This window comes from Apodemus sylvaticus, chromosome 22 (assembly GCF_947179515.1).
Source record: "Apodemus sylvaticus chromosome 22, mApoSyl1.1, whole genome shotgun sequence".
Classification (NCBI taxonomy): Eukaryota; Metazoa; Chordata; class Mammalia; order Rodentia; family Muridae; genus Apodemus; species Apodemus sylvaticus.
The window spans coordinates 19,672,974-19,689,382 of NC_067493.1; the positions used below are offsets into that span (position 1 = coordinate 19,672,974).

Here is a 16,409-nt window from a genome sequence, read left to right on the forward strand (position 1 = left end):
TCAGGGTTGGTGATTCCTACAGAAGCTCTCTTATTTTTCAGAATTGTTTTGCCTATCCTGAGTTTTTTGCTTTTCCATACAAAGTTGATAATTGCTCTTTCAAGGTCTATAAAAAATTGCATTGGAATTTTGATGAGGATTGCATTGCATCTGTAGATTGCTTTTTGTGAGATGGTCCTTTTTACTATATTAATCCTATTGATCCATGAGCATGGGAGATCTTTCTGTCCTTTGATTTTTTTTTTCAGTTTCTTTCTTCAGATACTTGAAGTTCTTGTCATATAGATTTTTCACTTGCCTGGTTAAATTTACACCAAGATATTTTATATTATTTGTGGCTATTGTAAAGGGTGTTGTGTCATTTCCTTGATTTCTTTCTCAGCCTGTTTATCTTGTGTATAAAGGAAGGCTACTGATTTGTCTGAGTTAATTTTTTATCCAGCCACTTTACTGAAGGTGTTTATCAGCTATAGGAGTTCTCAGGTAGAATTTTGGGGGTTGTTTATGTATACTATCATGTTTTCTGTAAATAGTGATACTTTTTTGGCTTCTGCCTATCCAATTTGTATCCCCTTGATCTTTTGTTGTCTAATTGCTGAATCTAGAAATTCAAGTACTATATTGAATAGACAGGGAAAGTGTGGGAAGCCTTGTCTTGTCTCTGATTTTAGTGGAGTTCGTTTAAGTTTCTCTCCATTTAATTGGATCTTGGCTCTTGACTTGGCTTGTTGTATATTGCTTTTATTATATTTAGGTATGTACTTTGGTTCCCTGATCTCCCCAAGACTTTTACATGAAGGGTGCTGGACTTTGTAAAGGATGTTTCAGCATCTACTGAGATGGACATGTGCTTTTTTCTTTGAGTTTGTTTATATGGCGGATTACACTGATGAATTTTGTAGTGTGAACCATCCCTGCATCCCTGGGATGAAGACTATTTGATCATGGTGAATGATGTTTTGATGTGTTCTTGGATTCTGTTTGTGAGAGTTTTATTGAATATTTTTGTGTTGATGTCAATTAGTGAAATTTGTCTGAAATTCTGTTTCTTTGTTGAGTTTCTGTGTGGTTTAAGTATCAGGGTGACTGTGGCCTCATAGAATGAATTAGGTAATGTTCCTTCTGTTTCTATTTTGTGTAATAGTTTAAGGAGTATTGGTGTTAGCTCTTCTTTGAAGGTGTGGTAGAATTCTGCAGTAAAACTGTTATGGTTTATATATGCTTGGTGGAGGGAGTGGTACTGTTGGGAGGTATAACCCTGCTGGAGTAGATGTGGCCCTGTTGGAGTATGTGTGGCCTTGTGGGAGCAGGTATGTCACTGTGGTTGTGGGCTTTCAGACCCTTGAGCTAGCTGCCTGGAAGCCAGTATTCTACTAACAGCCTTCAAACAAAGACATAGAACGCTCAGCTCCTCCTGCGCCATGCCTGCCTGGATGTTGCCATGTTCCCACCTTGATGATAATGCACTGAACCTCTAAGCCTATAAGCCAGCTCCAATTAAATGTTGTCCTTATAAGAGTTACCTGGGTCCTGATGTCTATTTGCAGCAGTAAAACCATAACTGAGACAAAAACCATCTGGCCCTGGGCTTTTTTTGGTTGGGAGACTTTTAATGACTGCTTCTATTTCCATAGGCATTATAGGATTGTTTGGATGGTGTGATCTTGATTTAACTTTGGTAGTTGGTATCTGTCTAGAAAATCATACATTTTGTTTAGATTCCAGTTTTGTGGAGTATAGGTTTTTGAAGTAAGACCTGATTTTTAAAATTTCTGTAGTCCCTGTTGTTATGACTACCTTTTCCTTTCTGATTTTGTTAGTTTGGACACTGTCTCTGTGCCCTTTAGTTAGTTTGGCTAAGGGTTTGTCTATCTTGTTGATTTTCACAAAAGAACCAGCTGTTGGTTTTGTTGATTCTTTGTTTTGTTCTCTTTGTTTCTATTGATTGATTTCAGCCTTGAGTTTGACTATTTTGTGCTATCTACTCTTCTAGGGTGTATTTGATTCTTTTTGTTCTAGAGTTTTCAGATGTTCTGCTTAGTTGCTAGTATGAAATCTCTCCAGTTTTATGAAGGCACTTAGTGCTATGAATTTGCTTCTTAACAGTGATTTCATTGTGTCTCATAAGTTTGAATATGTTCTGCCTTCAATTTCATTGAATTCTGCAAAGTCTTTAATTTCTGTCTTTATTTATTCCCTGACCACATGATCATTGAGCGTAGTGGCTATTCCTGGTTGTCAATTTGACTATATCTAGAATGAACTACAATCAAGAATTGGAAGGTTCACCTATGATCCTAATCTGGAGGCTGAGAGATACAAGTTTCTGACCTGGATCTTGGCATGGAGATCTTGAAAGCATAGTGGCTATGAATTCCAGAAGATTAAGACAAGGAGATCTCCAAGGTCATGGTCATCTGGGATTAAAGGTGCAGTGGCACATGACTTTAATCTGGGCCACACCCTCTGCTGGAGATCTATATAAGGACATTGGAAGAAGGAAGACTCACTCACTCTTCCTTGCCTCGTGGGACTGAGCAAATGCTAGATCCTTGGACTTCCATCCACAGCTGTTGCTGACCATTGCTGGGGAGTTGGACTGCAGGTTCATGTAGTCCATTCATGGACTTGTACCATTCATGACTGGTACAAAATCTGGCCAAAAATCCATAGCTGGCAAGGTCATATACCAGGAGGAAACTTACAAATGGTCATATTGAAAAACTACCTTCTAAATATGATTTTCAATAATCTTAAGGGATTTATCATAGTTATTTGTCATCGACAAATTCCCTAACTATATAGAGACTGTCCATACATTCTGTGACTCTAGAGAACCTGGAGTAATACATTGAGTAAAAAGTTGTTCAGTTTCCATGAGTATATGTGGGTTGTTCTGATGTCCAGTATATCTGTCTGATGGTTTGGTGGCCTTTGTGAACTGACCTCTGGAATTCTGGGGTTCTTGGAACTGGAATGCCCTCTGACAGTCCAGGTAACAGAGGTTTCTTGGGTTCCTGGTACTGGTGTGGCCTCTGGTAGAGCAGGAGTCTTCTTGAGTTTCTAGTAACAATGTAGAGACAGAGTCTTCAGGTGAAGTTGTGGGCCCAGATATTAAATCCAGGGGAGAGTGGAAATACAAATGTCAGGATGGAGGAGGAATGGTGAGAGGTTGAGATGTTCAGTTGAGATAAGAGGCTCTGGGCAGGTCCCTCTGAGCAGAAACCCACTCAGTTATCTGTGATCTGAGATGCTTTCTGAAGCCATGTTAATTGCCCATGGGCACAAGATAACTGTCCCTGTCCCTCCCTTCCACAACATGACTCTCAGTTGATGGCTTCTGGTGTAGATGCAGGCTAAAAAGGACTTATCTTTTCTCCTGGAGCTGGCCACTAGGAATTTGACCATGCTCCAATGAGTATATGGACAATACAAAATGGACATGGTTTGTCCTTTTTTTTTTAGGAGGGAGGTAGACATGGGAAAAAATGGAGGTGAGTGCTTCAAGGGTATATGATATGGGATTTTCAGATAATCAATTAAAAAATAAAAATAAAAAAGTTTCACATCCTTAGTCATGAGGGAAATGCAAATTCAAACTACTTCAAAATCCACCTTACCTCAGTCAGAATGAATAAGATCAAAATAATGAATAGCAACAAAAATGGTCGTGAGGGTCTCTTGGGAGTGCTGACTCACCTGTGAGCACAGGTAAGACCACCACTTCTGCTCAGAGGGACCCTCCCAGAGCCCTCAGGTCATAGGAACTGAGGAGCAGCCTGGGACAGTTTTCTGTCTGTGCCTGGAGTTGATCCTGTGCCACAGCACTCCATATCCAAATTCATCCTGGAGAAAACTGGTCTCCCAGGAGTACTGACAGAGAGGATTGCAGGAGGGACAAGTCACAGTCAGGGACAGCAAGACCAACTAATACCAGAGATAACCAGATGGTGAGAGGCAAGGACAACAACATAAGCAACAGAAACTAATGCTACTTGGCATCATCAGAACCAAGTTCTCCCACCACAGTGAGCCCTGGATACCCCAACACACCAGAAAAGCAAGATTCTGATTTGAAATTACATCTCATGATGATGATAGAGGACTTTAAGAAGGACATACATAACTTCCTTAAAGAAATACAGGAGAACACAGGTAAACAGCTTGAAGCCCTTAAAGAGAGAACACAAAAATCCCTTAAAGAATTGCAGGAAAACACAACCAAACAGGTGAAGGAATTGAACAGAACCATTCAGGATCTAAAAAACGGAAATAGAAACAATAAAGAAATCACAAAATGAGATAACTCTAGAGATAGAAAACCTAGGAAAGAGATCCAGAGTTATAGATGCAAGCATCAACAACAGAATACAAGAGATATAAGAGAGAATCTCAGGTGCAGAAGATATCATGGAAAACATTGACACAACATGCAAAATAAACATTGACGCAAAATGCAAAAAGGTCCTAACCCAAAACATCCAGGAAATCCAGGACACAATGAGAAGACCAAACCTAAGGATAATAGGTATAGATGAGAGCAAGGCTTTCCAGCTTAAAGGGCCAGTAAATATGTTCAATAAAATTATAGAAGAAAACTTCTCTAACCTAAAGGAAGAGATGCCCATGAACATACAAGAAACCTACAAAACTCCAAATAGACTGGACCAGAACAGAAATTCCTCCTGTCACATAATAATCAAAATACCAAATGCACTAAACAAAGAAAGAATATTAAAAGCAGTAGGGAAAAAGGTCGAGTAACATATAAAGGCAGACCTATCAAAATTACACCAGACTTCTCACCAGAAACTATGAAAGCTGGAAGATCCTGGGCAGATGTCATATAGATCCTAGGAGAACATAAATGTCAGCACAACCTACTATATCCAGCAAAACTCTCAATTACCATAGACAAAGAAAATGATATATTCCATGACAAAACCAAATATACACAATATCCATCTACAGGCCCAGCTTTACAAAGGATAATAGATGGAAAATGCCAACACAATGAGGGAAACTACACCCTAGAAAAGGCAAGAAAGTAATCTTTCAACAAATCCAAAAGAAGATAGCCGCACAAACATAATTCCACCTCTAACAACAAAAATTACAGGAAGTAACGATCACTTTTCTTTAATATCTCTTAACATTAATGGACTCAATTCCCCAATAAAAAGACATAGACTAACAGACTGGATATGTAAACAGGACTCAGCACTTTGCTGGATATAGAAAACACACCTTAGTGATAAAGACACTACCTCAGAGTAAAGGGATGGAAAACAATTTTCCAAATGGTCCCAAGAAACAAGCTAAACAAGCTGGAATATCCATTCTAATATCAAATAAAAGCAACTTTTAACCAAAAGTTATTAAAAAGAATAAGGAAGGACACTTCATACTCATCAAAGAAAAAAATTTACTAAGAAGAACTCTCAATTCTGAACTTTTATGCTCCAAATGCAGGGACACCCACATTCGTAAATGAAACTCTACTGAAGCTCAAAGCACACATTGTACCTCACACAACAATAGTGGGAGACTTCAACACTCCACTCTCATCTATGGATAGATCATGGAAACACAAACTAAACAGAGACACATTGAAAGTATCAGAAGGTATGGACCAAATAGATTTAACAGATATTTATGGAACATTTCATCGTAAAACATAAGAATATACTTTCTTTGAAGCACCTCATGGTACCTTCACCAAAATTCACTATGTAATTTTTCACAAAACAGGCCTAAAAAGATACACGATTGAAATAATCCCATGCATCCTATCAGATCCCACAGACTAAGGCTGGTCTTCAATAGAAACAAAAACATCAGAAAGCCCACATACACATGGAAGCTGAACAACTCCCTACTCAATGTTAAGTTGGTCAAGAAAGATATAAAGAAATTAAAGACATTTTAGAATTTAATGAAAATGAAAGCACAACACACCCAAACTTATAGGTCACAATGAAAGCAATACTAATAGGAAAACTCATATCTCTGAGTACCTCCAAAAAGAAATTGGAGAGAGCATACACTGTAGGACCTCCTTTTGGGGAGACCCCCACTCTACTCTTAGGATAACGTACACCCAAGGAAATGTGAGAGACCGACTTGATGCATGAGGTAGTTTATTATCAGAGCTCTGGATCGACACGTATCTCACACAGGAGACAGAGGAGTCAACCCTGAAGCTCAAAAGTTAGGGGTTTATATAGGAAAAGTCAGGGGGGTTGTCACGGGTGGGTTGGCGCTGTTACACAAGATTTGCTGATTTAAACATTGGCGGGAGATTCTGGCGAGCAGGGTGGTTTTTGGGTTTTTTTTGTTTTTTTGTTTTTTGTTTTTTGTTTTTTGTTTTTTGTTTTTTGTTTTTTGTTTTTTGTTTTTTGGCATACGTGCAGATCGGGCCATCAGCAATGTAGGAGGGCGGTTTATTTTTGTTAGCAGGAAGGTCATTTTAAACTGTATCTAAGGGACAGGAGACAGGAGACTCTAGTCCAGATAGTGTATGACCCTTAGGAGTTTTCCCAGGCATGCCCCTTATCTTTTATGGCCGGACTGTTTGTGAAATGGCTCAACCACAACCTTGCTACAAGCTTGTCCAGCATGCCCTGGATCTAGTCTGCTTGCTGCCTCAGCTATGGATTCTGAAAAGTCCCAACTCCCTTCAACACTAGCAACTTGACAACACACCTGAAAGCTCTAGAACAAAAAGAAGCAAATTCACCCAAGAGGAGTAGATGGCAGGAAATAAACTCAGGGCTTAAATCAACCAAGTACAAAAAAAAAAGAACTATACAAAGAATCAACAAAACCAGGAACTTGTTCTTTGAGAAAAATCAACAAGATAGATGAACCCTTAGCCAGACTAACCAGACAGAGGACACAGACCCAGTATCCAAATTAACAAAATCAGAAATGAAAAGGGAGATATAACAACAGAAAATGAGGAAATTCAAAAAAATCATCAGATCCTACTACAAAAACCTATATTCAATACAACTGGAAAATTTGGATGAAATGAACAATTTTCTAGACAGACACCAAATACTAAAGTTAAATCAGGATCAGATAGACCATCTAAACAGTCCCATAACCCCTAAAGAAATAGAAGCAGTCATTAAAAGTCTCCCAACCAAAAAAAGCACAGGACCAGTTGGTTTTAGTACAGAATTATATCAGGCCTTCAAAGAAGACCTAATACTAATACTTTTTAAACTATTCCACAAAATACAAACAGAAGGAACACTACCTAATTCATTCTATGAAGCCACAGTTATTCCAAGTATTCTCCCTTGGAGATGGAATGGCTTCTGTCTAATCAGGAACTTTTCATAATTTTCTTTCATAAAGGACTTCATAAGAGATTTTTTTCTACTTCTATCATGTTTAATGTTCCAAATAGATTTTAAAAATTGGTTCAGTGCATATTACTCTTAGCTTCAGAAGGCATCGTGTATATTTAAGAGGCATTTAACTATTATAAATTATTTGACGACTTAAAAAATGTCAACATTGCATTGTATATTTTAAAATAAATGTGATTAGTTTAATAGAAATAAAAAACCCTAGACTTAAAAAAAGTCTGTGATAAACAGATTGCTTCCTGTGAATTATCATGTTAAAACAAATGATGAGTAGCATGGAACAAAACAAAGCTACGTATTATAATTGCAGGAGAGAGGGACCTATCTCATAAGAAGAAGAGGCTGAGGAAGTGTATGGTGTTCAACCTTTAAAACAGAGAAACAACTGTCGAGAGGACTCCAGAGGCAGGAAAGAGCAAGAAGAACATATAGGTACAAGGCTGATGTGTGGTGGAGGCAGATGGTCACGTATGCACCTGGAAAGGGAGCTATTTGACTCAAGTGAGCTGGTGGGAAGGTGTGCAGAATCCCCCAGGTTCCAACCAGATGGAGTTCCCAGCAGTAAGATGGGCGTGGATAGCCCCTAACAGAGAATGTTTTTGCAACTGACACCCACTTGCAAAGGGAAAAATCAGTTCTCTCCAATGGAATGTTACTGAGTTTACCAGCTACTCTCTCTAGGATAACACATTGCTTGCTGGCTTCTAGTCTTATCATTACTGAAGGTCAGGACTTCAGAGGTAGGGAGTGAATTTGTTTATAGGCTCTGTCATATCCTAAGTCCTTAGGCGCCAGGCTTCAGGAGAGGCGTGGCATGATGAGGTTTCCTTTGTTTTGTGATTGCTTCTTCTCTTTGAGATGGTTTCAGTTTTCCCCCCACAGAGCTGGTCAGCTTTAGGAGAAGAGGGGTTGCCTGGTTACTTCAGGCTGGGAGACCTTAAAAGATCTTAAAGATACAGGTTCTTAATCTAACACAAACCAGCCCTGTGTGATACCAGAAGGACTACTTGGGAATGAAAAGAATGATAAGTACATTCAAGATACCACATGGAAAAAGTAATGCTAACACATTTGTTAAGAGAAAGAGGAACTAAGAAACAGAAGAAGACATCAGCTTTGTGCCATATACCTGAGCTGCCCCAGGCATGAGTCTCATGTTGGAAAAAGCAGCTCTTTACATCAGAGACTAAGCATTGACATATTGACAGGTCACAGCTATCTCTGACAGGATATCTAGTAGTAGGGGAAACATGTTCTTTTCTGAGGAGAAATCTTGGAAATCCTCTCAGTATCCACCATGACATCTCCAAGACAGGAAGCAGCTGTCATATATACATATATACATACACATATACATACACATACATACACACACTCACACACACACATACACATATACATATACTTGTTTATATAACATTGCATGTATCATATATATATGATATACAATATATTATATATAATATATACAATCTGGGTGTGTGTGTGTGTGTTCCCCACATAAGTTCAAATGTCCATGGAAGCCATAAGAGGGTGATAGATTCCCTGGGGCTTTAGTTTCATTAGTAATGGATGCAGAGAGCTATGCTCCTCTAGGAGAGCAATGAGTTCACCCATAACTGCTGAGCCATTTCTCCAGCACCTGAGCTGAAATATTTATGTGATGATGCCTGGAATTCATAGATGGAGAAGAAGAATTATCTCCCTCATCATGCTTTAGTTTGCAGGATGAATTGATTACAGAGGCCTGGGAAGGTTCCTAGCCAAAAGTTTTTAGGCAGGTTGATGGAAAGTGAACACATAGAATGGGAGTATGCAGGGATAGGATCAAGTCTCAGAGGACAAGGCAGATATGACTTGATGTGATAGTTGGCTTTAGTTTCTAGTTTGACACAACCTAGGAGTTGTCTATTTTGGGTGAGCTTGCAGAAGTACCAATGGGGAATTTTCTCAAGTCAACTGAACAGAAACCCATCCTAACATGGCAGCCCATTCTCTGGAGTTGGGCGACTGTCTTGCAGTAGAAAAAGCTAGGTATGCAGGCAATTTATTCTCACTGCATTTGGATGTAATATGATTACCTGACTCAAATTCCTTCCTTAATAGCCTTGCAGGGATGAGCTGAAACCTAGAATTGTAAGCCAAACAATCACTTTCTGTCCCAGCTTGCATTTTGTCAGGACTTTATTACAGACTAGACTACCTGATAATGGACAAAGGGTTGGGGAGATGCTTAGTGGGTAATAGTACTGATGTGCAAAAAAGAGGACCTGAGCTCGGAGCCCTAGTAACTGTTAAGGGCCGTGCGTGCGTGCGTGCGTGCGTGTGTGAGTACGTGCGTGGGTGTGTGGGTGGCCACATGTGCCTGTAACTCCATTTAGGAGGTGAGTGGAGACGGGAAAATGCTGCATCTTTCAGGTTGCTAGCCTTGCTGAAAAATAATGACCTCCAACTCCTGTCTCAAGGGAATAAAGTGAAGCGCTATCAAGGATACCAATATCTTCTTCTGGCCTTTGAGTGTATGTATCTCAGCAAGGAAGATGGAGAAGATTAGCAGAAAACACCCAGGTCCTGAATGCATCCCCCCTCAGGTTGAAGTGGGGGACAACAGTGGGCCCTAAGCCCAGAGCAACCTGAAAGCAAAAAGACAATAGTGAGTGAATCCCTAGGAGACAGTCAGTTTAATTGTCACCTGGGAAGAGTCTCAATGGGGAATTGCCTGCACTGGGTTGGCCTGTGAACAAGACTGTGGGGGATTGCCTTAATTAAGTTAACAGAGGTGGGAACATCTAGCCAGTATGAATGGCAGCATTTCCTAGGCAGGGGTCCTACACTGTAGGAGTAGGAAAATGGAACTGAGAATAAGCAAATGGTGAGTTAGCTTGCACACACTTCTGTCTGCTCCTGGCTGTGTAAGCAGTTGTCTCAAGTTCCAGCCATCCTGACCTCCCTGCTGTCGTCTGGAATGTAAGATAAAATAACCCCTTTCTCTCTTAGTTGTTCTTTTGTTAGAGCATTTTATCACACCAACAGAAATGAAACAAGGGTAAATGCAGAGGATGAAGAATCTGATAAAAAAAGAATCCCAGGGCTTTTTTTTTTTTTTTTTTTTTTTTTTTTTTTTTTAACATCCTGAGTCCAACAGACAGGGAAAAGGAGCGGGCACGGAACTGAGGCACATCCATCTCCCTGGCAGAGTATCATGAAGGTAGAAGCTGAGATGAGCTAGCCTTCAGTGCATGAGGTTGCAGACTTCTTGCAGATCCAGAACTTTTTGAGCTCACATTTAGAGTCATTCCAGCCATCCCCAGCAAATTCGACACAGTCTTCTTCACCAGCATTGTTGGGTTCCCCTCTATTCCAATATTTCTGGAATCTGAAAAGTCAGTCAGCAAAACATTAGTCTGCTCCAGCGGCTTGCTCTGAACCATGCCACATTCTTAGCTTTCTGAAACTCAATATCTCCACATCTTTCCAGAATGCCTACTGTAGATGGGCCTCACTCTGGAGATAGGGGCATGCCCGGGCCAGTTGGCTTTGGATTCTGACTCTTGCTATGCCCTATGTTGAAAGAGTGTGGTTTTTTGATGTAAACCAATCAATCTGGATCCCACCTTTCTTACTGGGGTCTTGTACTCTGGTCCACAATAAATCTGCCTCATACCAAGCGCCAGACAATTAGGGATCAGAACGCTAAAATGGTAAACTAACATATGCTAAGCTTGTCTCTACTGTTCTTATGCATAGACAACAAAGTAAAGGTTCTTTCCCACAATGTATCCTTCCTTTTTATTCTGACTTGTTGTGGTTCTTCTCCATGATCTCTCTGTGTGCTGTGGGATTGGTGAGCGTCCTTGTAAACTACCTTTAAGCTATTGTCCTCTTCCCCTTCCTTACATTTCCTTCCCATTTTCTCTTCTTCCCTCCCCCTTCCTTCCTTTGTATCTCCCCTTTTCAAAACATTTATTTTTGAGGTAGGGTCTCGTGTAGCCTAGGCTGGCTCAGAACCCATTATGTAGCTAAAGATAACACTGAACCTCTGCTTCCTAACTTGTCAGGTTACAGGCATGGACCACCGTACCAGGTTATGCAGTGCTGGGGATCAAACATTGTGCTGCTTTATGAACATACTTATATCCCCAAGCCAACAAGCCTTCTTTCAATGTTGATATTTCTCTCACCCTGTGGCCTTGCTTTATTTTGTATTTTCTACTAATAGCCTACATTAAAATCAACACCCTTCAGGGGGAAGTTTCTCTTGTTGCTTTGATGGTGGGATTTGCTGATATTGTATCTGTGCATAGGTAGGAAGACTTCCTCTTATCAGCTAATATGGGCAGCTCTTATTCTGAAGAGACCAGGGAGAGGAGGATGAGACCCAAAGGTAGCTATCAGAGCATCAGAGACCTGTCTCTCGACTCCATTCTACTGGTTGTTCCCTGGATCTACCTGGATGACAGAGCAGAACCATCTACCCAGAGCCACGTAGCCTCCTTCTTCAGGTCTGACAGGCCCATCCAGGTCAATCCTTTAGCCTTAGAAGTCTGCTGTAGGAAGGTCTGGAGGTAAAGAGGCGGGGAGTTAGGGGAGACTCTTTTCTACTTTCAGCTTCTCTCCCCAACCTCTTGCAGAATCTTCTACTCGCAATCTTATCTTTCCCCTTCTGCTCTATCAGACCATGAACACTCATGTGTGCTTAGATGATGTCAGCTATTTTTGTATCTTTAGCCTATTGGCAGCACATTCACTTGGCACAGGGTAGTATCCAGCTGGCTGGACATGAAGGTACATGCCTTTAATCTCAGAAATACACAGGATTTCTGTGAGTTCCAGGCCAGATAGCAATTATATATATATATATATATATATATATATATATATATATATATATATATATATATATATATTTAAAACAGCTGTCCACCACATCTCCCATTCTGCTTATATTGCTGGATAGCTCTTAAAAATTCTGAGTCTATAGAATGAGTCTATAGAATTTCCTCATGACTGGCTTTACTGTGATAGAAGCAGATCATGCCAATTCATGGTTACCTAAGATGTATACCCCTTCTTTTCAATTCTTCAGTGGCATCTCTTCATAAACTTAAAATTGTCCATGGTAAGAATACATGAGGGGAACTGGCAAGCACTATATGTCATATCAGATTATGTGTGTGAGTATGTGTGCTTATCTATGCATGTGTATATATATGTGTATATGTATATGAGTGTGGGTGTACATGCCACAGCTCATATGTAGAGGTCAAAGGATAATTTGTAGGGTGGTTCTCTCTTTTCTCCATGTGGGTTCAGAGGATAAATTTCAGGTTGTCAGGCTTGGCATCAACTGCAGGCTTCACCTGCTGAGCCATCTCACCTCATACCCTATCTTCGGGATTTGAACTCAAGGTCCTCAAGCTTGTGAAGCAGGCCAATATCAGGACTTAATTTTTTCTTATAATTATGTCTAATTCTATGTCTGGATGGGCATATGCCAAGTGTAGGTATGTCTGACAGAGGGCAACTTAAAGAGCTGATTCTCTCCTATTACCATGAGGGTCCTAGGAATTGAACTCAGGGCATGAGGCTTAGAGGCAAGCGTCTTTGTATGCTGTGCTATCTAACCAGCCTGCACACCAAGACTTTTATCTCTCCAAGAGCAGGTGACTAAATAGTGACCAGCAGAGAGATGATATCCACTGCGTTTTAGTCCTCAAAGCACTCACAGATGTTCAGAACATAGTTGTATGCCAAGAGCTCAAGGTCCCCTTCTCTTCTTTTCCTCACATAACTTTGGCAAATTATCTTAATCCCACGTGAGCAGGAGCCAGGTTCACAGACCAGACAATGACGGAGTCCCACCAGATGTACCTGCTCTTCATCACTATTGATGATGACTAGTTGAGCCTTCACTTCTCTGCAAGCTGTGACGGCATCATTCCAGTTCCGCTGGGACTTGGAGAAGAAATAACAGTTTCCTAGGAGGTATGTCCAGTCCCAAGGGCAGAGTCTACACAGGCGGACTGTTGGAGAAGTGGGTTAGGATGTCTGTGATCTTGTGCCTGGTTAGCTTTCAAACTCTAGAATCAGGGCCTCTACACAACATCCTGGGGAACCATTTCTTCCCTACTTTCTATACCCCTTTGAAACTCTAGAGGAACTCAGAGGAATCCTAGCTCCATTTCCTCTAGACTGGAAGAAGTGGGGAATAAAGTTTAGGACAGAGGGTAGGAGATGAACTCATGGCCTTTGTGATTACTAAAGTGCCTGAAGTGTGCACAACTATGAACACTCAGTGTTCACTGTGTGTGCACAGTCCCTGTTAACACTGAGTGCCCGCTGTTTGCACAACCCCTCTAAATAGCAATTGCAATCTTTGCTGCTACATTATAGACCCATTTTAGAGTAGGGAACTGGGGTTCAAAGATGTCTGAGAACTCAAAGAAATTGACCCAGAGAAATGACTGCCTGAGGTTCCAGAGGCCTCTGGTCTCTGTTCACTTACGGAGTTCAGTCTTCATCTGTAACAGCTGTTGGTAGATCTCCTCTTGCTTAGAATTATCCTGTACTGGGAAGCTGGGGATCTTGGAAACTGGGTCAAGGATAAAGAGGGTGGAATTGCAGCTATTAAACAGCTACTGAGTACATTGACTGGAACTGTGTCCCCATGGACATTATGTAATTTCTCCTTTGACGTGGAGCTCACCCTCTTGTCTAAACCTCTCAAACTCCTAGGGTACAGCATCCCTTGACCTCTTGAGGAGCTTGGATTTCAGGCAAGTGCCCCAACCCAGAGTCAGGGATAGTTTTTCCTTATAAAGATTTGGGGAGCTAACACCCAGGAGTCTTGACTCCACTTTTTCTTCTATATGTGAGAAGTAGAGGCTTAGATCTCAGAACAGAGGCCAGTAGACTGAGTTAACTAAGTGCCTAATATGTGCATGTTACCTATGAATATTGAGTTCCTACTCTGTGTATAACTCCAAGAACATTGTGTGAAGACTCTGTGCACAGTCCCTGTGATCACTGACTGCCTACTATGTGCACAAATTTGGTGAAAATGGAGTCCCTACTGCACTCATGGCACAGTTGATGTTAACATGATTATATCTTGAACAAACCAAGAGATGCACCTTAGGGCATGGTTGTGAGACTGTTTCTAGGAAAGATTAACAGGATAAGGAACACCTTCCAGTGCTGGCCCAGATATGAAGGACCTGAGAGAACGTCAGGACTGCTGTTGTCTGTCCATCTTTCCATCTACCAGAGGATCTACCAGGTACCCTCTGGTTGGTGGAAAGATACCGCCTCTGGTGCATCTGTCTTCTGCTGATCTTCATCCTCACAACTTCAGCTTTTTATTGTGGCCTGATAATCTGTGCTTTCCAGGAATCCTCCAAGCCCCAGATCAGGACTCAGAGGCACCCAGACTCAAGGGGTGGGCATCTGCCATGTTCTCATCCTCTGCAGCATGGAGACAGCTACCGTGGACTTGTTAGACCATATCGTGTAAACTAATCTAGGAGAGTCTTTTTGATAAATATTCATTTTATAGAATCCGTTCTTCCAGAGAACCTGAGCAATGCAGGGTTTGTAAATGTTGAGTGCCTAGTGTGTATATGGTCCCTACAAACACATAGTACCTACTGTGTGCATGTCCCTCTGAACATTGAGTTCCTATGGTATGCATGGTGCTTATAAGCCCCAAGTACCTAATGTGTGTATGGCCCCTATCAACACTGAATGCATACTGGGTGCCTGCCTCTGCAAACGTCAAGTGCTCTCCTTGCTGTCGCTTGTGGCCTCAATTCACAGATGAAGAATCTGAGGTATAAATGCATCTGACGACTCAAGAAGATTGACCCCTATAGTGGCTGGAAGCCTCAGAACCTCTGGGTTCTGATCACTCACGGAGTTCAGCCTTCAGCTGCGTCAGTTGGTCAGAGATCTTCTGCATGGACTCGTTCTGCCTCTGGAGGATGGGGATCCTGGACACTGTGCCAAGAAAAACAAAGAGAAAAATAACAAACTGCCATTATTAAACAGCTACAACGTGCCATTGCCTGTCCCTGGGAGATCTTATGTCATATTTTATGAACCACACTGTGTCACAAAAAACCACACTTGCTGCAAATTCTGGCCCAAATGAGCATTCCCTTTCCAGTTCCCCAGTGGCTAGGACTGTAGGCACAGGTTACCACCCTGGCTTCTGGGATGGTTTTGGATTGATGTCATGTTTACTCTCTTTTGGAGACTGAGGAAGTAAACATTCAGAAGGCGTCTAATCCTGGAACTGGGGTTGGGGGTTAAAATGAGCCCACACTTGAGTGAATGCCTATGTTCCTTTTCTCTTCAACCTTCAGGCCCTCCAGAGTGAAGGTCCTCCCTTGACACAGCACTCTGGAGAACTACTCCCTTCTCTGCCTCATAAATCCCCCCAATCCCAGGAAAGCCCAGGAGTCCCTATCTGCTTCCTCTGACAGGAGAAATAGAGAGTTCAGAATAGGAGCCAAGACATTGGCTTGAATATCCACTGTGTGTACAGCACTGTGAACACTGAGTTTACACTGTGCATATGACGACTGTGAACCTTAGATGCCTGAGGTATGTATGCATGGTTCGTCGGAGCACTGAGGGCCTACCCTGTGATCAAGCCCTGGGAATGTGAGTGCCTACTATGTGTACAGTCCCTGTAAGGAGCAAATATTATCCTTGTTGTTGCTTTGTGGTTTCAATTTACAGATGAGGAAACTGAGTCTCAAAGAAGTTTGATGGCTTAAAATTGGCCCTTACAGACCCAAGGCCTTGGACTGCTGGTTTATCACTCACAAAGTTCAGCTTTCAGTTGCATCAACTGATCAGTGATCTTCTCCTGCATGGACTCATTCTGCCCTTGGGAGACAGGGATCCTGGACACTGTACCAAGAAAAAAAAAGGGTCATTAGTAACACCTACCATGTTTCACTGGTCTCCAGGGATATTGTATCATTTAAAAAAGCATTTATCATGGGGGTGAGGGGGTATGCATGT

At 41.4% G+C, this 16,409-nt stretch overlaps 1 protein-coding gene across 4 annotated transcripts in view; it reads right to left on the bottom strand.

Moving 5' to 3' along the window:
* The window catches only part of LOC127672555 (CD209 antigen-like protein E), a 57,941-nt gene that overhangs the window by 39,095 nt on the left and 2,437 nt on the right, over positions 1–16,409 (bottom strand). For 2 of the 4 annotated variants that reach the window (XM_052167734.1, XM_052167736.1), the window contains exons 5-6: positions 16,209–16,295; positions 15,291–15,374 (exon numbers count right to left, since the gene is read on the bottom strand). The exons of 1 other annotated variant lie outside the window; for it this stretch is intronic. In XM_052167734.1, the coding sequence (XP_052023694.1) occupies positions 15,291–15,374; positions 16,209–16,295 (171 nt within the window). Of the gene's footprint in view, positions 1–9,545; positions 10,756–11,828; positions 11,939–13,250; positions 13,403–13,884; positions 13,972–15,290; positions 15,375–16,208; positions 16,296–16,409 lie in introns of those variants that run through there. One more of the 4 variants, XM_052167735.1, reaches the window with a different exon arrangement.